Source organism: Eumetopias jubatus, unplaced genomic scaffold, assembly GCF_037043125.1.
Source record: "Eumetopias jubatus isolate StellerSeaLion01/CBP00866 unplaced genomic scaffold, mEumJub1_p1.0 scaffold_2, whole genome shotgun sequence".
NCBI lineage: Eukaryota > Metazoa > Chordata > Mammalia > Carnivora > Otariidae > Eumetopias > Eumetopias jubatus.
In genome coordinates this window covers 122,171,636-122,196,459 of record NW_028274808.1, presented here as the reverse complement: position 1 = coordinate 122,196,459, position 24,824 = coordinate 122,171,636, and the positions used below count along the sequence as shown (strand labels likewise).

At 33.4% G+C, this 24,824-nt stretch overlaps 1 protein-coding gene across 5 annotated transcripts in view; it reads left to right on the top strand.

Annotated features, from left to right (window-relative positions):
* Positions 1 to 24,824, top strand: part of RAP1GDS1 (Rap1 GTPase-GDP dissociation stimulator 1) — a 156,750-nt gene that overhangs the window by 72,081 nt on the left and 59,845 nt on the right. For all 5 annotated transcript variants that reach the window (XM_028117770.2, XM_028117768.2, XM_028117767.2 and 2 more), the window contains one exon: positions 95 to 220. In XM_028117770.2, the coding sequence (XP_027973571.1) occupies positions 95 to 220 (126 nt within the window). The remainder of the gene's footprint in view (positions 1 to 94; positions 221 to 24,824) is intronic.

The window sequence follows — 24,824 nt, the reverse complement described above, 5'->3', positions numbered from 1 at the left end:
ACCTTTTAATAGTAGGTAGGTATTTTATTAAAGGACATGATTATATAAATTGTGAATTTTTAGATTTTTAATTACCTATGTCTCTTATTTTCAGAATTTATGCGTATTCCGTGTGTGGATGCTGGATTGATTTCACCACTGGTGCAGCTGCTAACTAGCAAAGACCAGGAAGTGCTACTTCAAACGGGCAGGGCTCTAGGAAACATATGTTACGATAGCCGTAAGTGTTGAAATATCAATGATACACTTAAAAACTTTTTTTTAAGAAGTATGGTTTTGAGACCAATTTCACTTTTTAGTGTTAGCACTTTTTTAGACTAAGGCACTAACATGGGCCAATATGACTTAGCTCTGCTTACTCAGCAGAACCAGTAGAAATTTGGGTCATAGCATTCTTAACTATGAAGTTAAGGAAATGAATTATTTTCCTCTGCTATCACAAATAATACTTTTGGAGGAAAGTAAGTCAGTTTCTAAGAAATTGGGGCTTTTAGTTTTAGAAAAAATACATATCTTTTCAGTTAGATTTTATTGAACTTCTGTCTCTGAATGAGAATGCTTATGAACACAGTTTTTTCAAGTATCTAAGCCTGTCCAAATAAATTTTTAATTACTTGCAATTCAGTATATCCATTCATAAAACCATCATCTTCTCAAAAGCCACATTGGCCCACTGCATTTGCATTGACTCCATTCCTATTTGTCATAATGTCACACTGTCATCCTCACGACCTTCTATAATACACTGCTCTGCCAGATAGAGAGAAAGCAAGAACTTGGGTATGGGTATATTACAAAATTTTCTACTTCTCCTCTCCACATTTATGTAAATAAAATACAAAAAAATCTTGAGTATATTCAGTTTAATTAGCCTTATCCTGGATTTTCCTTAGATTTACATTTTCTGAGCCAGAAACACATACTTTAACATTTACCTTTAAAATCTCCTAGGAATTTAGTTCTATTATTTAACTAGGATAACTCTTACTGTTTATTTTCCCCATTGATTTCATGCACAAAAGACGTATCTCTTTGATAATAGGCAGTGCTTCAAAAAGTGATTTTTGCATGTAAGCCAGATAGAAAATAAGGTCATGAACATACTTATGATAAAAGAAAGAAGTAGAAAAAAGACTGAAACTACAACTTCTCAGTTATAATTTGTAGCATTGATGGTAAGGCCAGCCTCATTTATTCTTCTTTCCTTACTTTTTCTGGAACATTATATATTATATCTGAGGATGTGGATGTCTTAATATGAATTTTAGCTTATAGCTTCTAGTCCCCAATACTGGTTATAAATTTATCTACTGTTCCTTCATTCCTGTGCCTTTTATCCTAGGATATTAGCTTTATTTAGAAACTTCTGGTACTTTATGTTTATAACTTTGCATTTTTATATAGGATTTTTTTAAACATCATGGCTTATTATAATATTAGCTTTCCAGAGTGAACCATTTAAGGTGTATTTTATATGATTAATTTTAACCATATATACTAAAAAAGCCTCTGCAGAGTTATAGTCAAAGATTGATGGCATGTATTTGGAGAGCGTTGATCATTACTATGTTTATTCTTCCCTTCTGTGTATATTACTAGAACTTAAGTCTATCATAAGTATTCTTTAATCCTGGTTCTGTTTAATTATTCTTAAATTATGCATTGTTTAACCACAGGAAATAACTGTTTTGAGTACTTTTTTCTTGGACTTTCCCTTAATTTTGGCACGGTACAAGAAACACTCATACTGATCTCTTGTCTCATATTTTTATGGGCACAGAGTAATTTATTTCCTGTGTTCTCTAAGGAACCTTGAAGTTAGGGTAATAAATGTGTAGCTAATAAGATTATCATTTTGATGAAACTAAAGTCCATTATTAGAGTGTCTATCATATCTATTTGCTCTGTTCTTATGAGGTATACAGTATAAAGTCTGTGGATATGCTTTAGGCTATGAAATTAAATTTTTTGTTTTATTTATTTATAAATATTTATAACCACTTCATTTTCACTTAATTCAATGTAATTTATAGTTAAGTAGAAAATTAAGCATAGCAAATACAGGCCATTTTCTATACTTGTAAACCTTGTTTAAGGAAAATGAAGTTAGTAGTCTTAAGAATGAATAAATAGAAGGAATGATTTATTATTGTAAGTCATGTGAAAAATATGTTCGTTGTGCCATGTTGTCTTGTGCATATAATTTCCATAAGCCTGTATACTTTCTTATCCTTTCATTTGAAATTAAATCTCTGTGAACTTCTCAGTGATTTTTTCAGAATAATTGTAGGGAAAGTATAGCACTTTTATTTGAATTATAAGAATGATATTTTATATCTGTAAATGATAATGCTGTGTGGTTGATTTTTGAATTTACTTGAAATGCATTTCTCATTATATTTTGTGACAATTGGGAGTTTGAAAGAACCCAGAAATTAGATTTCTCTTTTTAAAAAGTATTAATAGCTTCTATTTTAATTAACCTTCTTCACTCTCAAGAATGTAATGCTTCATTCTTAAAAGATTGAAAACTCCACATGACAGCTTTATAAATACAAGGAATCTTTTTAGTAACATATGTTTTAAAATTCACATTTGTGTTTTATCAAACTTTCGTGTCAGACTAATTAGTTTACTTATATTTTATGATGTACTCCCAATGGAGAATTTTTTAACGTGGGTTTATTCACAATGATACTGGGCTTACAATAGATACGAAAGCCAACGTATGCAAAAAGCACCAGAAGGCATTCACTATTAGAGATAGAAATTTGAGTAATATGTATGTATTTTATGGATTTATATTTTAACCCTTAAAAAGTAAAGCAGTTGCTAGCATATTTCAGTTAACACAGTTTATTTGAAAGGAGGAGAGTTCCAATTGTAAAAGGAATTACACTTGCCATAAAATCCATGGAAATCTTTTGAAAAAAGTAGGTCAGATTTCAGTTTTACCGGCTTTGACAGTACCCATTTTAGGAACTCTTCCAAATGGAAGGAAACTCTTACATAACCTCAGGTAGCAGGCTGATATAACTGCTAAATGGGTCAGAGTGAGGCTTTGTTGCTGATGAACTTTTTGAATCCCAGTCTCTCTCTTGCATATAGAGATGAAAGAATCACTGGGTAAGAACATTTTTCATTTAAAATGTCTGGTCTTTTTTCTTTTCTTCTGAAGAGCCACCAAAGGTACTTCAGTTATGGATTTCTCTTTCGAAGTATCCAAACAGACTTCTGATATAAGCAACATTTTAAAATAGCTCTTTTGCCTTGAACTTTGCCAAGTAACTCTTTTTATAAGAAGTTTGACATCCTTTAAATCAAAGATCAGAGAAAAATTGTATTTCAATTTAGAAGGAATCAGCAAAGCTGTGATGGGATACGTTGGGGAATATAATTTTAAATAAAGAGAAGTAGTATTAAATTTCAGAATTGCATACCTTCAGCGTGTTTCATTATACATTTCTCTCAAAGGTGATATTAAAAAGAAAGAGTTCTTTTTTTCCTCCTTATTTGGCCATCTCTGTAGTATTCCCTTCTTTCAGTGATTAGTTTTGTTTATATAGCTGTGCATATTTTAAATTGCTGATGTAGTTAAATGGTCTTATGGTACTAAAGAGCTTCACATTAAATTCCCATGCTGTATTTATAATTTGTAAGGATAAATTGGTGATTGGAGACTGAGTTTTCTCTGTTTGCAGATGTTACTTCTTGAGGTCAGGAAATAATTGATATTAGACATACTTGTTCAAAGTTATTTAGTAGGGGCTGGAAGAAAATGATAGACAAAATTAAATATTTGTGCCTTTTTATATACCAGAAAAAGATTAATATACAATTCAAATTAATACATATTAAAATTAAGCAAATAATGCCTGTTTACAAAAAATAAAATTAATGCTTATTATATAATTAGTACTGTTATTGGAAACATACACACATAGGGAGCTTATATAATATGCCATCTTACATGATATAAAGAAAATTGGATTTGTGCTCAGTGATGAATAAACAAATATTCCAAAATGAGGTGATAATCGGGCTTGCCAAAGCCAGTATTTATGAAGTGAAATAAATATTATTTATTTCATTGACTTCAAGTGTAATTGGAAAGGATACCAAATATATGCATGGATCTATGTATATATATTAGTGATTATAACTATGCTAAACTATTTTTATGTAAAAAATAAAGAATTCATTGTTCTGCTTGCAAATGCTAAAATATACTTAGCAATAATTCTATAATATTTTGTAATATAAGTTGGTTAGATAAGTGTGTATTAATATAATACAGACATGCTTTGAAATTGCCTAAGTATGCAATGTGTATTTGCAGCAGTTATATTTAACAGGGAACTATTTATGTCTGGCATTTAAAATAAATGTTTATTTCAATGGTATAAATTAGGTTAAATATTTAATTATGTTATTAAAGGGTTTTGCGGGTTCATATATTTACCCCACTCCTTTTACAGTATTCAGTTTTATTTATTTATTTATTTTTAAGATTTTATTTATTTGACAGAGCGCAAGCAGGGGGAACAGCAGAGGGAAAGGGAGAAGCAGGCTCTCTGCTGAGCAGGGAGCCCAATATGGGGCTCGATCCCAGGACCCTGAAATCATGACCTGAGCCGAAGGCAGATGCTTAACCAACCTAGCCACCCAGGCACCCCTATAGTATTCAGTTTTAGAGTAAAATAGAATTATCAGCCAGTAAGTATAAAAATCAGATTCTTCAACTTTTAACAGTTAATCTGTTGTATATGAATGGGTGTATTATCAAAGTATATCGTGTATATAAGAACAAAAAACTATTTTAATAATAAAATAGCAACAGCTATTTTTAGAGACAGTAATTACAGCTATTATCACATGAAAATGTTATAAAGATATCTTAGGGACGCCTGGGTGGCTCAGTCGGTTAAGCATCTGCCTTCAGCTCAGGTCATGATCCCAGGGTCTTGGGATTGAGCCCCCCACATCAGGCTCCTTGCCAAGTGGGGAGCCAGCTTCTTCCTCTACGTGCCGCTCCCCCTCTTGTGAATGCTCATGCGTGTGCACGCTCTCTCCTCTCTCTCTCTCTGACAAATAAAATCTTTAAAAAAAAAAGATATCCTGAATATATAGTTAGAAATAGATGTTTTGTAATACTGTTAAAAGCTCTAAAAAAAATCGCATGCCATTAAAGACATCTCTGTCTATTATGCACGAAGGAACACAACTTGTTGACCAAGTACACAGTAAGTGTGTGATTTTTGGTCAGAATAAAAAAAATGATAGAAGTAGTAATTGGGGCCATTTTTAGAAATTAAGCAAATAGTGCATTGCTTATAAAAGAAATATAGGGTACTTTAAAATTAATGTAATTATAAATAAATGAGATTTTACTATGCCCCCCCGGAAGGCAAATATTGCAGATTGATGAGATTTCCAGTTCTACCATTCACTAAGTTGTCATTTAATCTTTCGAATTTCAGTTTCCTCATTGGTGAAGTGACTTGTGTGGATTAAATCAGGTATATTTGTAGATGTATAATATAAATTATGAACTAGTATACAAAGAAAATATGTAGCAATTATATGTGATTGTTTGTCTTCACTTGGGCTGCTATAACAACATATCGTACACTGGGTGGCTTAAACAACCATTTGTTTCTCATAGTTCTGGAAGCTGAGAAATTCAACCAAGATCAAGGTGCCAGTAGATTGAATATCTGGTGAGGACATTCTTCCTGCTTTGCTCATAGCTTCCTTCTCATTGTATCCTCACCTGACAGAGAGAGAAGAAAAGAAAGAGGAAGCAAGCTCTTCTGTCTGTTATAAAGGCACAGATCCCATTATGATGCTTCTACCCCTATGACCTAATTACTTCCTACTACCTTCACATCAGGGGTTAGGGTATTAACATATGAATTTTGGAGGGTCACATTCAGTCCATACATTATTGTTTCTAAAAGTGTGCTGTGACATAGTGTAATATATACACTAATGTACACAAGATATTTAAAATAAAGATATAAAGGCCAGAAGCCTTATAAAGATGGGCAAAGATAAATCTAAGAATCAAGGATAATATATTTACTATAATGAGCACTAATTCAATTTGAACTTCTTGGCAGCCAGGATGGAAAAAAAAAAAAAAAACTGGTTATGCTAAGTAATTTTTATTTTATGCTAAGGAGAAATAGTCTAGTTCTTCAATCAAACAAAAACTGTTGAGATAAATACTAAAAAAGATTTATCATCAGGATATCATTAGTTGCCTAGATGACTGTCTACACATCCCTCTTAAAATATGCAAAGGATGTTGGCTGGTGTTAGAGGCAGCATCTTCAATAATGGCTGTAAAAAAATTGCCCCAATATTCTCCATATGATTGTTTCTTGTACCAAATCTTCAAGAGCATCCAAGAAATAATACTGAGTAACTTTGTTTTAATTGGGCAATATAGCCCAAATGTGTTGTTTTTTAGTAAACTTGAAGCATACAACTTAAAAATCTGAAGTTTTGACTTGAATATATTTTCTAATTTATTTTTTAATTTTTTTCAAAGATCTTATTTATTTATTTGACAGAGAGAGATAGCGAGAGCAGGAACACAAGCAGGGAGAGTGGGAGAGGGAGAAGCAAGCTTCCCGCTGAGCAGGAAGCCCGATGCAGGGGCTCAATCCCAGGACCCTGGGATCATGACCTGAGCTGAAGGCAGACGCTTAACAACTGAGCCACCCAGACACCCCTATTTTCTAATTTATTTCTAACCAAAATGCAGTTCTACTTTGTATTCATTGTATCTGCTCAGTTTCTGTGTTGTGTATAATAATATATCCAAGTTCTATTTTCTGAGATAAAAAAATATGCTGTCTTTTATTTCTAATCCTGTTATCAATTTGATAAAAATCTGATTTGCATGAAAGCAAATATTTTAAAATACCACATATTGATGGTGGTTACATGAATCTATACATGTGATAAAATTGCTTGGAACTGTGTACATTCCCATACACATAGAGAAGTGCAGATGAAAACTGATGAAATCTGAACAAGATCTGTAGATTGTATCAGTGTCAGTTTCCTGGTTGGGATATTCTATTAGAGTTGTGTAAATGTGACCATTAGAGTGCGCTGGATGTAGGGTACATGGGAGCTTTATGTACTGCTTTTTTGCAATTTCCTTGAGTCTCTATTTCAAAATTAAAAGTTTAGAAAACTCCACTTATCCAGGAGGCATACATGCTCTCTCTTCTATGGGAAATGACCTTGCTTCTTTCATCCCCACTTGTGGGGTGGGGGAAATATATATATATCACATATATGTAAATACACACTTACATACATAAACACACACACACAAAATTTTAAAGTATGACCTACAACAATAATTTTTTTAACCGGGTGTGTGCAATTAAAATGGAAGATATAGTTGCCGCTAGTGTTTTTTCTCTCTTCCAATTTGACTTTCGGGGAAAAAAAATCAAAAAATTGACAGTCCCAAAATAAGATTTAGGGAGAGGGAATTTATACTCTCAGGACTTTGATCAGAACAGGTAATGAACAGTAATAACTTTACTAGCTTCCGCCTTCTATGCAACTTATAGTGATAGGTTAGTCTCATGAGAATTTCTGTGTTGGTGCACAAGCCTCTACTTCAGGTGAGATTTCTTATAAGTCAGTATCAGCCTTTAAGTAGTTTATAATTTACCCTTGTTCTAGAAAACTAATGCAAATGATGTGAGGGGGAAAATGCTTTTGGTGATAATCACTTCTGTTTAATTGTCCAAGTGTGTCTCTGATATTTAAAGAGGTTGTAATGTATGAAGGTAATGAAGTATGTATGTCAATGTTAAAAAAACAAGGCACTATTTAACAAATGCTGTGAAAGGTTATATAACATAGGTCTAGGAGGGAGCGTATTTGTGTTTGAGCTCTTCTAGTGGTATCCATGAAGAAGAAAGCATTTAATCTGTATAGGATTTGGACCTGTGGAGAGACGGAAAAGGATTTTTCAGGAGTACAGAAAAGCATTTTAAAAGGTAGATAACATAATGGAGAGATGTGTCTGGAGCCCAGATTGGGGAAGGGCTTATATAACGGGGAGCTATTGAAGGTATTTCAGCAAAAGAATGAAATGCTCAAATTGATACCATAGACAAAGTTAATTTGAAAGAGGTGTACGTTGTAAGATAGGCAGTCATTCTTAACAAGAAGTATGCATCTGAAACACTTAGGGAACCTTTTCAAAATACATTTTCTTAGCCATATGCTAGAACCAGTAAATCAATATCCAAGGCTAGAATCCAGTGTATCATGTATATTTTGCAAAAGCTTCCTAAATTATTCTGATGCACATTCCTGCTTAAAAAACATTGGGCGGTGGACTAGATGAAGAATAACCAGTAAGAAGGCTAGTTTTTCTTTTTAAGCTTGAGGAACAAATGATGGAACAGGAAGGAAGAGGGTGTGTATGGAACCCAAGAAGATATCAGATAAGAAGAAAGAAGGAGCCTATGAGTCCAGAATTTGAATCAGGATTAACACTAACCATGGAAATGTGTTTGGAGGTGTGTTGAACTTAAAGTGCTCTTGTCACATTCCTGTGACAGAGCTTTAGGATTCGTGCACTTAACAAGTGATCATCGTTGACTCATGAGAATAGAAGAAACGTTTAAAAGGAAAAGAGACACATTTAGGGTGTAGACGAAATGAAGGAGCTTGTGAAGAAGTACTGAAAGATTCGAGGAAAGTAGGTTTATTGTCATGGATCCCAGAGTTGGGTGGTAAACAGTGTCAAGTACTGCCAAGAAAAAAAATACTGAATTTTGATGATTGGATAAAGAGACATTCATGTTTTAAAAAACATCTTTAAGTTGAGTCTTGTGGAGAGGGAAGTCAAATTGCAAGGGCTCTGGTAAGGAATGAGGAAATGAAGGGAGAGTATTAACTTTCTAGAAGTTTAATGAGAAAAGAAGAGACGAGTAGTTTGAGGGGAGGGCAGTACTGTGAGAGTGATATAGAGTAGTGAGACAGGAACGTATTCGTTAGGCTAGGACCCTGTGGACAAGCACAGAGTAAATTTCTTCGAGGGAAGAATTGGTAAAGATCGTAGATGAAAAAAGAAATGAAGTCATGAGCCCAAGTAAACAGGGTTGGTATTAGAACAGAAAAGGACATTTCTGCCTTCAACTGTCAGAAGATAGGTGAAGGTATAAAAAAGAGTTAAGATAGTAAAGAGGACAGTCAGAAGAGTGTTTTCTAGCATGGCCTCCCATCCTCCCAGTAAAGTGCAAGTCAAACCCGTCTGTTAATGAAAGTCAGCAGCAAGGTAACAGTAGGAAACTTGTGGTGTGGGGGGAAAGTTCAGAACTGGGGCTATGGGGCATGTTATCAATAGTCATGAAGATCAAATTGTTTAAATAACCAAATGGTAGTGGAGGTTTACTGTGGTTAGAGATCTTGATTTCTGCGTCTGTTTGTAAATTTGTGTTGTGCACTTAAGATGTGTGTAGGGCTAAAAAGTTATTTTGTACTTTGATGTGTAGACAGGAAAGAAACATGGAAAAAACTTGAAATTGGTATTCCAGCTTCATAGAAGCATGTATTTTGTATCAGAGTGGGAAGAGAAGTGAGGCAGAGAAGAGGAAGCCATTATAGTAGGCCAGGTGGGATGTAGTAAATACTGACTAGAGCAGAGAGAATGAAATGAAAATACGAAGTAAGATTAGATTGCTTATTATCAGTTTGGTTCTTGCAAAGTAGTGTACTAGGTTTAAGAAATGGTTACTTAAGTAACCCTTCAGATGGCTCACACTTTGAGGAATTATGATCTTTCCATTTTTATACTTGTCACATTCAAATCCCTCTTGTTTATTAAAATGGTATTTAAAAATCTAAGATACTGTAAATTTTTACCTTAATAAAGATTGTAGGGCAAAGAACACAGTTCATAGCTGCTTTTTTTCCAGTACTTCATTAGTTTCCAGCTACTATGTTATAAAAATGTGACTATCTTGTTAAAAAGAGATGGAATAATTGTTTTCCAGTAGTTTACCAGTTTTATAGCTATGAAGGTGGAGACAGCATGTGAGGAAGTTTGCACATGGCAAAAATATTACATGATTTATCTTGAGTTCAATAAGAAGTCCTATCATAGGGTTGCCAAATTAATTTTTTTGTCCCTTGGATACCAGGTTCCCTCCTAGTCTCTGAATCAAAGCCTGAATGACCTTTGGAATTTTCCTTTCCTGAATAACAAGACTTAGATAGGGTGGGGAAAGTCTAATTTATAAAGTTCTTCTTTATAAAAATCTATAAAAATCTTCCAATAAGATTTTTGTTTGTTTTTGCTTAAATCTTTTCCCCCCTTAACCTTTACTACCCTAATTTCACCTGTTAAAGATGAAGTTAAAGTTTAGCTACATTAAACATAAAATTTTCAGTCAGCTTGTAGAAACCCTGTTAACGCATATTATCCTCTGCTCTTCTTAATTGTGGTCTGATTTTTCTATTTTTCTTCTTTGTAACTGAGCTGAAGTACTGAGAACTTTGTTTTTAATCAGTTGTCCCTGCTACATGTTGTGGATATTTCCTTTGGCTGTGAGGGAATATAAAAGAGAAATACCATTTGAAGGTGAATAATTCATGTTCTTCTTGCTGGGTGGAATAAATGTTTTTACCTTTTGAGAAACTATGCTGTTATCAGTTAAAGTTAAATTTTAAATCATAACTGTAAATACATATGTGCACACATACACATACATTTCCATAATCTAGCATAATTACTTTTAAGTATGAGATAGTTTGATACAAAAGCCTCTTTTATATGTAAAATAATTGGAATAAAATTTAATTTTGATCTTGAGCAGTTTGGACTTACAAAGTGGAACAATAAATTATTTACATTATAATTTGAAGGCTGTTCAGAAGTCATATTATGGAAGTAATTGAGTTCAGAATCGGAGCCATGGGGCATGTTATTAATAAATTATTTTATAATTTGCTTATAATCTCCAGATACTCAGCCTTTCACTAGTAAAATGATAATATAGAAATATAAAAATAAAGGGAGTAATTTCAGCAATTTCTTGAACAAATATATGGTGATTTATGGATGCTCTGTTGTATAAAGACCTTTTGAAAAAAGAATTATCAAGCAGTTTTGACTAATGTGAGAAATCTGTTGAGCTGTAGAAATTAATACAAGTATCATCAGGCACACCGAAGCTGTGTCCATCAAATGCCATGTTGTGACCTAATTCTAAACTGCATCTGTGGAACTAGTGCTTTCTTCCTGATCCTGCATTATACATGTAAATATATAAATATATTTGAAATTTTCCTGCATAAAGACAAAATTTTTAAACCTTGAATATAGTACTATGCCACAAAATTGCAAGCTTTATGCTTCTTTTTTGATGTGTGAGTATTTAACAATCGTGGTTTTTTCTTCATGACTCATTTTTGTAATTTCACTGATGTAATATTTATAGCTTTTACTTTTATATGTAATCTTTCATGCATTTTATCTGCACCTGGTTCATTTATAAGTTGCTTTTTAAATTTAAGAAAAGATATTGATGGGTTCACATTTTTCATTTGAATGTTTAAAACATATTTGAATAAACTAACAAAGATTTAACCTGTTGAACCGTTCTTTTAATCAGCCTTCTATTTGACATAGGAAAAAATGTATTTCTACTAAGCAATATTCGAATTAGAAATATGCCTTTATGTCATTGAAGATATGTATTTATGTTCCTTCCTGTACAAAGTCTCAGTACTTATACCATGGGTCATAGGATTTGAGTGTTTTTATTCCAATAGTGATGATGAGTAAATCTCTGGAAATTCTCATTCTGTATATTTGTATTTTTTCATGTATATATATGCACCAGGTACTTTAATCAACAAATATTGATTGAGCCCACTGTATTCAGGACACTGTGCCAGTAATGGGGATTATAGGAGAAAATAAGAGCAAGAAGTCCCTATCCTTGTGGGGCTTGCACAGAAGGAAATAAGTAATAAACACTACAAAAAGAAGATATTTACAGATTGTGGTCATTGATATCTAGGGAATAAAGATGATGTAATGGAGAGTATCAGAAGGTGAAGAAAGTTGTCTCTGAGGATGTTATTTGAACTGAGGTCTGAAAAATGAGAATGAACTATTTAAAGAGAAGGGGAAGAATATTCCTTTAGAAGTAGAACAATTGCAAAGCCCTGGGTGAGGAAAGAACTTTGTATGTTTAAAGAATAGAAAAGAGATCAAGATAAAGGAGATGCTGTGTACAGAAAGAGTATTCTACAAAAACATGGAAGAAATAAGCAAGACAGATCATAGAGAACCTTGTGGGTCATTCTAAGGTAATAAGAATTTATGAAAGGGGATCTGATTCAGATTTTAAAACATCACTCTTGGAGCTGCATGGAACGTGGGTTGAGAAGAATGGAAGTTGGGAATTAAAATGGAAGCATAGAGACCAATTATAAGACTTTTGTAGTAGTCCAGGCAAGAGATAATAGTGACTTGGGTTAGGGTTATGGTAGCGACGCTGATGGAGGGCAGCAGAATTCAAGAAGTATTTACAGGAGTGAGAGTAAGAGAAATCAAAGTAATTTCTAGACTTGGGGCTTGAGTAGCTGGACAGAGGTTAGGGCAGTTTACTGATATAGGAAAGAACGAGATTTTTTGTTATGTTTTTCTGACTTTTGTTATTGCTGCCTGTTTTGCTTTTCTGGGGGCAGTAATAAGTCTGAGTTCTTAATAGAGATATGCAAGAGGAAATGACAGGTGGGCTATTTCTAGATCTTTATTTGTATACATTTTGGGGATAAACACCCAAAAAGTTTAAATGATTTCTTGCATTTAGCAAGATACTCAGATTATACTTCAGTAGGTGGTATGGATTCAAGGGACCATGAGAAATTAGAAAGCTTAGGGAATAAAGACACCTAGAATTCATAATTTTTTAGGTAATAATTTTTTAAATAGAGGAGACTTTTAGAATTAAGTCTTCTAATCCACTCATTCCAAATTTTACAGATAAGGAAACTGAGGCCTGAGAATTCAAGTGACTTTTTAGGATAGTGCTGAACTAAAATCCAAATTTATGGTTCATTGTGTTAAGCACTGTATTTGAGGAAGTTATCACTTTCATAAATACATACTTCATTAAATACATTTATGCTTTAATATTAATGGTTCAGCTCTTAGAACTGCAGATTTAGGAATATGTTCTGAGACTTTTGTGAAAAGCTAATCCTAAACCAACATTTTGTTTAATCTCTTATAAATCACAAAAAATAAACTACCTAATTGAAAGAGGATGGAGCAGAACCAAATGATGAAGGAAAAGCTCTTTAGTTTTCCCAAATTTGAAAACATTATATAAAAAGTATTATGTGTGTATAAACATGCTTTATTATCATATTTGATCCTTTATTTTTGTCCTTTTCTATAAATGTAGAGGAGTCTGAAATACTTCCCTGTTTATTCACTGGGAAATAAAAGACCTTGTGATTTGATCAGGATTCTTAGTAAAACTAAGGAAAGCCAGATAACAGTCTGAGAGTTTTATTCTCAATAAACCAATTAGACAAACATAGGTATACCTTTCAAATTTTCAGATAAATATCTATTGCTTTGTACTATTCCTTTGGATACAGGTATATAGATGGTAAAAATTAAAATTATACTGCCTTTAATGTCTTGAATAAATTCTTCCATTCCTGGGATGAAGAATGATAGAAAGGAATTTATACACATCTTACATATTTTTAACAAATATTTTAAATTCAGTTTTGTCCAGCTTTTACTGATTGATACACCCTTTTAAATGTGATTTATTGGCATTGTAAAGTGAACTTTTCCATTTAGTAGTAGCTCACTAGCATAAAATTTTTTCTGATACTGTGCTTTAAATGAAATAAATTGAGGTTATAAGCAGCAAAACCTTAGTAATATGTCAAATAAGCAGCAAAAAAAGTTCCTCAGTGCCCTGAAAAACCTTAAAATAAGTAGTGATAAGACGAAAGAACAGAAACAATTTCTTTCAGTTGGACAGTTTGTCATTTGAGTGAATACCAGGTGATGGTTGTGTTTTTCCTCTTTATTCCACATAATATAGTATAGGTCAGTTAATAAGTATATAATATATGTCATTTGTATCACCTAACCTTTATTAGAGCATGTCAGTATTATATAGTGCTATAGAAAAGAAAGAAATGGAGATATGCCAAGTCATTTTTTCCAGATCGGTATATATTGCAGGAAGCCATAACTGAATGAAAATCACAGGCCATTTTTTAAAAAGTAATTTGATGTTAAAATTGACTGACTGACAAACCTCCAGGTGAAAATATTTAATACTTTTTGAGAGCGGGAGCAATGCTATCATTCTTGCATGAAGATCTGATTGTATTTTTCTTCTTCAGATTTCTGAATTGTTATGACATAATTTCTATCATTTCTAGAGTTTTTTCTTATCAACCCTTATTTCTTTTAACCCTCATTTCTCATTTTGTGATTTGGATGTTTATTTATTATAAAATTAATTGGAAAAGTTATACATTAAAAGCAGTTTTGTAGAATGGCACTGATGCTTCTCTGTAGTGGCCAAATTGATTTTGGAGAAGGAGAAGCCCTATGCTTAACTAGTTATGAAGCAGCTAAAGTTTCACTTCAGTTTGATGAGCACTTAAAGTGTCTCTTATATGCTCATGAATACTTAATTGTCTTTTAAGATTTTCAGTTTTTACAGTATTTGAAAATTTCTCAAAAGTTTTCAGTGGCACATCACATTCTTTTTTTTTTTTTTAAGATTTTATTTATTTATTCATGAGAGACAGACAGAGAGAGAAAGAGAAAGAGAGAGGGAGGCAGAGGGAGAAGCAGGCTTCCCAAGGGGCAGGGAGCCCAATGCAGGACTCCATCCCAGTACCCTGGGATCATGACCTGAGCCAAAGGCAGACGCTTAACCATCTGAGCCACCCAGGTGCCCATCACATTCTTCTTTTAAATAATAGTGTTCAGTAGTGATACACTCATAAACCAATACCTACCATATGATTCAGCTGTTCCATTCCTGGGTATTTACCCAACTCAGCATTCAGTTCATCATTCAGTGCTGCTATATTCACAGTAGTCTCAAACTAGAAACAACCCAAATGTCTATCAGTATAGGTAAATGTAGTAAAAAAATAGTGATACAGAATAAAATCTTTAAAAAAAAAATTAGTGATCTATCCATACGGTGGAGTACTCTTTAGCAGTAAAGAGTAAACCACTTACATACCTGATACTATGGATGAATCTCCAAATCATTAAGCTGAGCTAAGAGTGTTAGACCTGAAAGAATACATGCTGCATTAATCTATATATATAATATACATATTTATATCTAATGTGTGTATACACACACACACACACAACACACACACAGTGCAAAATAATCTATAGTGACAGAAAACATTGGTTGTCTGGGGCCAGAGGTGGAGGGAGAGATGGCTTGCAAAGAGATTTGTGGAATTGGATTGTATTGGTGGTTTCTAGGGTATACAGAACTGTCAAAACTCATCAGTTATACATTTTAAATCTATGTAGTTTATTTTACATAAATTTTCCTCAGTAGAGTTAATAAGGGAATCAGGATCTAAACACAAGAGTACACATTTTCTTTCTTTTTACACACATAATAGATGTCTTGAAAGACATTCTGGAAAACATGACCATGAACCTTTTTCTAACCCTTTCATATAAAACTAATTTCTTTATTTGTGCTTCCATTATATTCTAAAAACATAATTGTTTACTGCTTAAATATTTTCCTTCATACTTTTTTCTCCATGACTATGAATCAGTTATTTTTGTATTCCCAAAACCTAGCTCAAGTTTATGAAGAATCATAGGTAACCCCAAAAAAGTTTGATAAATAAAGACAGGAGAATTAATGCTAATTTGGTCACAGGTTTTGAGATGCCTCAAAAATGATTATGTAATATATGTTATTAGTATTTTAAGAACTTTTACTCTCTTGGGGTGCCTGGGTGGCTCAGTTGTTAAGCGTCTGCCTTCAGCTCAGGTCATGATCCCAGGGTCCTGGGATCGAGCCCCACATTGGGCTCCCCGCTCCGTGGGAAGCCTGCTTCTCCCCCTCCCACTCTCCCTGCTTGTGTTCCCTCTCTCGCTGTGTCTCTGTCAAACAAAAATCTTTAAAAAGAAAAAAAAGAACTATTACTCTATTAAATAAGAGTTAGCTTAGATTATAGGTGAGCTAGAAAAAGCACTTTAATTTTACTGTATAAATCTCACTATGTATTCATAATTTATAGGTGACTATACTTATGTTTATCATGGACATGAATGTTTAAATCTGAAGTTTTATGTAAACCACGTTTCTCCTTTTTCCTTCATCTCTTCCTCCAGAAGACATATATCTTCTCTGTGCTTCCATAGAACCCTGTAAAAGAATGTATTGAAGCTTTTATTCTGTTTACTACTCTTTTCTTCCTCATGGAAATAGAAACTCAGTGAAAGCAAGGCCTTCGTAAATCTGTTTATATTCACTGTGCCTGACACAAAGGCTAAGTTTACATTAAATAAGCACCTATTCTATAATTGAATGTGCCAATCTTTCTAGCTCTATCAGTTTTTATTTTGTAAATATTGAAGGTCTATTTAGGATTGTTATGTCTTAACATTGTATAATGTCCTACTTTATCCCTGGTAATACTGCTTGTTCTGTGTCTACTATGTCTGACCATATAGACACAAATTTCCTTTGATTAGTGTTTGCATAATACATCTTCTACCATTCCTTCATTTTTATTCTGAATAAACTTATATACAAGGTGCGTTATTTGTAGATAGCATAGTCGGGTTTTGCTTTTTTATCCAATCTGTGACTATCTATACCTTTTAAGTGGGAGATTTAGACCATATGTATTTAAAGTGACTTTGGTTGAGTTTGGCTTGGCTTGAAATCTTGTTGTCTTCTGATTTTTCTGAACTCTTCTTTATTCCTTCCATCTTTTTCTGATTTCTTTTGGAAAAATTGGGTAATCTTTATTTTTCCCATGTATTCCCATTATTGGCTTATTAGCTGTACCTCTTTTTAATTTTTTAGTGGTTGCCCTGTGGTTTGCAGTATACATCTTTAACTTATCACAGTTTACCTTCAAATATTATGTCACATCACATACAGTTTAATAACCTTACAACTGTATACTTCTAATTCTTCTTATACCTTGTGCTGTTATTGTCATACATTTTATTTTTACATAGGTTAGAAACCCCACAATATATTGTTCTTTTTACTTTAGACAGTTAATTATCTTTAAACATAGGAGGAAAACTTTTTAATATTTACTATCATTTTTGTCATTTTCAGTGTTCATTTTTGGGTAGGTACAAATTTTATTTAGTATTGTACTCCTTTTGCCTGAAAAACTATTGTGAGCATTTTTTTTTTTTTTTTGCGTAACAGATTTGCTGTCAGTGAATTCTCTCAGCTTTTATTTGTTTGAAAAATTCTTTACTTCACCCTAACTATTGAAAGATATTTTCACTGGATAAAAAATTCTGGGTTGATGGTTTAAAAAAAAAAAAAAAAAAAAAAAAAACATTTTAAAGCACCATATCAGTATTTTATAGATATCATTCCATTGTCTCCTAGTTTGAATAGTTTAGATGAGATGTCTACTGTTTTTCTTATTTTTGCTCTTACAAAAATAATTCCCCACCCCAGCCCCCCCAGCTGTCTTCAAGAGATTCTCTTTTTCTTTGATTTTTCAGCAACTTGGCTGCTTGGTGTGTATTTTTATTGTTTGCTTTGTTTGGGGTTCCATAAGCCTCATAGATTTGCGGCAGGATGTCCTTCATTATTTTTAGAAAATTCTTAGCCATTAACTCTTTAAATATTTCTCCTACCCTGTTCTCTATCCCTTCTGGGATTCCAGTTACACTTAACATTAGATTGCTTGCTATTTTCTTTCAGTTCTTAGGTGCTCTGGGTTTTTCCCTCACTCGTTTTGTCTTCTTGTGTTTTAGTTTTTATAATTTCTCTTGATCTACAGTTACTGAGTCTTTCTTTGGTTTTATTGAGTCTACTGTTCAGCCTCTTGAAATAATTCTTCACCTTTAATATTGTGTTTTTCATTTGTAGCATCTCCATTTAACTCTAAAGTTTCCATTTCTCAGCAAAATTCCAATTCTTCTCATGAATATTGTTTACCTTTTCCATTAGATCCTTTAATATATTAATCATAGTTATTTTTAAAGTCCTGTCTGATATTTCTAACACACAGGTCACCTATGAGTCTCATTCTGCTGGTTGGTTTACCTTTTGATAGTGGGTTATTTTTTCCTCTCTTTTTTAATATATCTGTTAATTTTTTATTGAGTGCTGGACATTGTGTATAGAAAAACAGTAGAGATTGAAATTAACAGTATTTAATCCCCGGGAATAAGCACACTTCCTTTTATTTCAGGCAGTTAGTATAGGATGGAGGTCCAGACAATCTAGTCAGAAGTTGAACTGGGTTCATACTTTGCTGTTGCTAACTTTATTTCAGTGCAGTAGTCTTCAAGCTCTCTTAGTAATGGGCTCCTCTTACCTTGTGCTTAGAGTAGCAGTGCTTAGTGTTCTTGCTTTCTCTTCAGCCTTTAGCCATCTGTGCATGCCTGAAGGTGGTATGCATATACCATATGTGGTATGCACGTACCACAAAGGGATTCCCTCCATATTCCTATTCCTCTTCCAACAGTAGACTGTGGGTCACAAGCACCATGCAGAGCCTCCATCACTATTGCTATTAGTCCATAGAGTAAAAATGCTTTTCTAAACATTTTGATGCTAAGTGGAAAAGAAATTCAAAGACAGTAGATTAAGTAATGAGGAAATAACTAATTTTCCTTTGGTTGTGCCCATATCACAGTTTGCACATATATACCGACAATTAATTAAAATCCTATATTAATTATACTTGAGATATATTGGTAGTGATCTGAAAGCCATAATTTCTGTGAGATGTATAAAATCTCAATATATAGTAAAGGCTCACTTAAATTTCAAATACTTTTTTTTTTTTTGGTATGAAGCTTGAATATTCCACATTGTTTATGTGGAGAAGTATATTAGTTTCCTAGGAATGCTATAATAAAATACCACAAACTGGATGGCTTAAAGCAACAGAAATTTATTGTATTGTAGTTGTAGAGGCTAGAGGTCCAAAATCAGGGTGTCAGCAAGACTATGTACTCCCTCTGAAATCTGTATGCAAAGAGGCTTATTTTTTTTTTTTGCTTTCCTAGCTTCTGGTGTCCTCAAGGAGTTCCTGGCTTGTGGCAGTAAACTCCATTCTCTTCTGTCTTTACATGCTGTCTTCTCCCTTTGTGTTTTTATATTTTCCCATGGCATTCTCTCTGCATCTCTCTCCTCTTAAAAGGATACTAGTCATATTGCATTAAGGACCCACCCTACTCTAGCATGACCTCATCTTATCTGTTCACATCTGCAGTGACCCTGTGTCCAAATAAGGTCACATTCTGAGGTCCTGGAGGATAGGACTTGCTTATATTTTGGAGGAACACAATTTAACCCAGGAATAATGTCTGTATCTCAAAAGCATACTCCAAATCAGTAACATTATCTCAAACAGGTAAAGATAATAAACTACTGAATTTGAAAGGCAAGCTAAGAATACACTCATGAATAAATCTTTGTGTCATGAATTTATTTTAACTTTCTAGGAAGAATTTTGATATTTGATTCCTTCTCAATTCAGGTAAATTTGAAAAAAAAAGCAACTAACTTTTTAAAAATCACATTTAAGGAAAATATTTATAAACTGTCCCATTTGCTTCTTATTTGGAGCATTGTTTCATAGAGTTCTGGTAAAGTTAGGCAATTCAGTCATTTCCTTAGCTCAGTAATGGGATAGTTTGGGGATTTTCAGTAATTGTTCATTTAGCTTTCTAAGACATCTGAATTTCATAACACATGTGGCTGGCATTCACTGAGAACTAATGGTCTCTTTGAAGTTTAAAATCTAGTCTCTATAGTTTGGTTTTGACTAAAAAGACTCAGAGTAGTATTTGCATCCCTACATGTAAGAGTCCAATTTATGTTGCCTTTTGTTTCGAAATCCTTGTTCAGAATATATTTACATGTGTTCAGATTCTGTCATAATAAAATAATTTGTTCTCAGAGTTTAAAAAGTAGCATAGCAGTGGATTCTGAAGAAAAGCAATGCAGAACTTCAGTAAAATAAATTTTATTGTGGCACCTTTGTAATGCGATTGCTTTTTGCAAACTAATACTAGTAAGGACTTAAGTTATTGTTTTGACTTTAAGCATCTACTCTGAATCACCTTTGTGTTTACTAAGAGCACTTTAAAAATTATTTCTAAATAGTATAATTTTTCAGAACTCAGCAGGAAAAAAGCCAGGTCTCAGTTTCCAGCTTAGCTTGTAAAAAGAATGTTTGATTTATTTACCATAAGTCTTTGTAGTTTCTAGTAATAGTTACTTGGGAAAATAAAAATAAGTGCCTGAATTATAATGATTAATGATTGGAAAGTTAAAGTAGCAAGATTTGAGGGTTTTTTTTTTAATACATTGAAAAACAAAACCAAACACAGCATATACTAGTACTTCCTGTGTACACAACACAGAGTAGAAATAAAAGTTGAAATAGAAATGAATAAGAGAGTATCAGAGCTTAAAAAAAAAAAAGAAGCTCAGAGATTAGGAGGCTTTCTTATGGTCAAACTTAACAAAACTTGCAACCTGGAAACTTATTATAGTTACTTTATAAGTCATTTCTTCAGTGATATTACAGTTTTTCTAATATTAACTTCTACCTTACCTTATTGAAATTTTTTAAGATTTTATTTATTTATTTGACAGAGACAGAGATAATGAGAGCAGGAACACAAGCCACGGGAGTGGGAGAGGAAGAAGCAGGCCTCCCGCCAAGCAGGGAGCCTCCTGTGGGACTCGATCCCAGGACCCTGGGATCATGACCTGAGCCAAAGGCAGATGCTTAATGACTGAGCCACCCAGGCACCCACATTATTGAAATTCTTAAGTTAGCACTTCAAATTTTAGGTAACAAAGAAATTCAGATTCCCACTCTCAGTAACCAGCACTAGTCCTAGGATTTCATTATTAGATGTTCTTTGCATTCAGCTCCTTGGAGACCTTAGCTCATGACACGTCTACGGCTTTCTTTACTTGAAGAGTAAAAGTTTTACCTTATATTGAAAATCTCACTTTCTTTTCTTGACCGTTACTTAGCTATAATGGAACTTAAATTATAACAGGGGATACTAAAAGTGTTTGGAAAATGATGCATATGCTCCTAGATCTAATAGTGGAGAGGAAGGTCGAAAAGTGAGGAAGGTTGTTTGATGTCTTCTGTTTTCTCAGTGGTTTCTGTTAAGAATGCAGACGTTGAGAAACGGAGCAGCTTTAGAAAGTTGTGACCCATGGGTGGGTCTTCTTGGGTGATATGAAAGGTACATGTGAAAAGATACTGCAGCACAGTTTAAGACTTTGTCCATGCTTATGAGGCTTATAATTTCAAAGTTTAAGAAAAGATTGTGTAATTTGCTCATTCTTTGCTGTGTTTTCAAATGTTAAGAGCACATTCTCTAGGAGTTTTAGAAATGTTTCACTCTCAAAATGCATCTCATTGAATGGATTAGTGACTCTGAGTTTTGATATGGATGTGCAACTTGTGTTATTGTACTGTGCGTCTTCAAGCTTTTAACCAATTTTATGTCGAATAGATTTTATCTATCAACCACTCTCTGTTTAGCGTGCATTTTGGACAGCTGTTGTAGTGTATAGATTAGTCTTAATATTTGTTAAGTTCGTGGATACTCTAAAAAGATTTTTGGGGGAGAGATACCAAAGAACTTTTTCGAAGTAAATCTCCAAAACCAGATTCTTAATTGATACTAGACAGTGCTGTTGTCTTAATGTAGGGCAAAAGTATTTCGCTATACCTTTTTTGTGTGTTTAATGAGGGAACGTTGAATTAAAATTCAGATTTCCCAAGTTTTAGTTCAGAATGCTGATATTTAATCATCATGATCTCTTTAAGCAAAGTCCAAGTTGAACAAAGGAAAAAAGAAATAAGGTTTATCATTTATCTTCTTAATTCACTTATCATAATATTATCTCTAAAGTACATTTACAATATGTCATTTGTATTTATCTTCTCCATGCCTTGGCTTTCATTTTTGCCATCAGTAACCTTAGAAAGCCTTTATGGCTTTTATGCCCTGTTCCACTTTTCAGTATACCAAACACTCTAGCACTTACTGTAGTGTTGTGTGCAGCCTAAGATCAGCCAGCATCATTAATTAGCACTTGCCGATCATTATGTGCAGGATGCTTTTATAGAAAACAGAGAGGGAGGTGGTCACAAATCCATGTCCCTTCAGAATGTTAAAGGTGAACTCTTTATTTGCTACAATTTCTTTGAAAACATAAAAGCTAATTTATTGAACAGTATCTCCATACATACATACTTTTCTCATGTTTCTCAGTAGTAATTTGTAACAAAATTTAGATGAGAGCTTATTAGTATGATCAGCCACTACCATTTATTGCTCTCAGGTCGTCATTTTCTCAGGTGTGCATCCTAGTCATCACCACAGTAACCATTCCTGATGTCACAAAGGATTATTACTTTTGCTAGGAAGTAAGTTTGAGCAGATGGATGCATAAGGAACCAAAATCCTGTTGTTATACAAATAATTAGAGGGTAGGAGGAAACTAGTATCCATTATGCATGTAGGCATAATTTTTGAAATAGATTTTTAAATTTGTATTTCATACTGAATTTCTGAGAAATACGAAATGTTTAAATCACAAAAGTGGGAGCAGCATGAAAGTCATGGACTTTTAAATTGTAAAAAACTACTTTTAGGTAAAACTTGCTTTTGCAGATTATAGGCTGCTTTTACATCCAGTACCATGCTGCCTCCTCAGTTTTTCTCCTTAGTGTTTTCAAAGAGTTAAGCTTTCTATCTTCTCTTTTGGAAATCTGATGATGACAGAAATTATATAAAAAAAAACAATGTATTTGCTGAGGTTATTATAAGGCTTTTCCATAAAGCATGAATATAAGAAAGTTCCAGAATTGTACCTACTCATATTATTATATAGGCTTGATAGGTACTTTCTACTAGCTACTTAGCTGTCTTTCCATTTTTTCTTTCAAATTCTAACGTCTGTGTTTCTCTGCATTTATCTGTTTCTTTCTCTCCTTTTCTCTTTGAACTGTTGTGGGTTGGATTGTTGGGGTTTGTGTGTGTGTGTGTGTGTTTTCATGTAATGCTGTCTACACTCAATACCAAATTAATTGCCTCATTGAATGTCCAGAAAAGCAGACTGTCAGCAAAGATCTGCTTTTGTGTATTTTGGAATAGGTTCAACCTTACCTATCAGATTGCCTAAACCTTAAAAATCAAATAATACCCAAGCAGTAGCGGAGGGGTGAAGCAATGAACTCACATGCAGATGGAGGGAGTATACACTGGCCTTGGCAACCTGTTCGTCTTTATGACGAAAGTAGAAGTTACACAAATTCAGTGAACCAACAGTACCATCTATGTATAGTAAAGAATAGCCCAAACGTAGGAACAACCCAAGTAACACTCATCAAAAGAATAGGTAAATAATTGAGATGTGTTCATACAATGAATATTATACAGTGGGAAGCATTCACAAACATAATACTGAGTATAGGAAGATAAGCACAAAAGAATAAATACAGCATGATTCCATTCAAATAAAGTTCAAACAACAAGCAAAGGTAAACTATTCCATAACCATATTGTGGTGGTTAAAAACAAAAGCAAGTAAATGATTTTCATTCTCATTCTCTATCTGTTTCTTTTGACAAACACACACACACATACACACGCACTCACATTCATCCTCTAGGTAAATGATAATTCACCAAAATCTAAGCAAAGGCCCCATTTATTCAGTAAATACTGAGTGTCTACTATGTACTGGGCATTTGTTGCCTAGAACAGAGAGAGAGCCTAGTTGGAGAAACATACAAGTAAATCTGAAATTAGAATACACTGTAACATGTCACAATGATTGTATTCAGTGGTTATTTTAGGTTCTTTCCTCAGCCTTACTATATAACTTGTACCTGATAATGGAATATCACCTTGGTAACTTTTTTTGGTAACATTTTTTTTCTCATTTGTGAGACATAATAACCATGACAAGCAAGTTTTATTGCTTCCTGCTCTTGGCTGCTGAAGGGTAATGGAAGTGCAGTATCTCTTTAGATTTATAGCTCTGCTCTTACCTACTGTGAAGAAATATACTTGTGCTGGAAACTTCTTTCATATGACACGTCATCATTAAAGAATCTAGCAGGGCCTAAAGAGTTGGTGGGCTGCACTTTGACCCAGTGTTTGGAAACCTCATAATTATGGAAAATTAAGAAATGAATTAGATTTCTAGAAGTGACAGTGCAGGATGCTTCACAAGTTAGGAATTATTTATTATGAGAAGAGTTAAAAGTCAGCCTATATTTCAGAGATATGAAAGTTTAGGATAAGGGACATAAGGGACCTTTTGTAAATTATTTTTAGTGAACAGTAATAATACTCATTTTAATATTGTAACATAAAACTGTAGAGCTACCTTTATTGTGGGAGAACAATTTATATGGACTTGTGCAATGACAGATGATCTAATATGTATTGTAAATGATTCGTAAGATACCCTTAAAGACATAGTCTTTCACTGGTTTTGGTAGAGTAATAGAATACAGCATTGTCATTTATT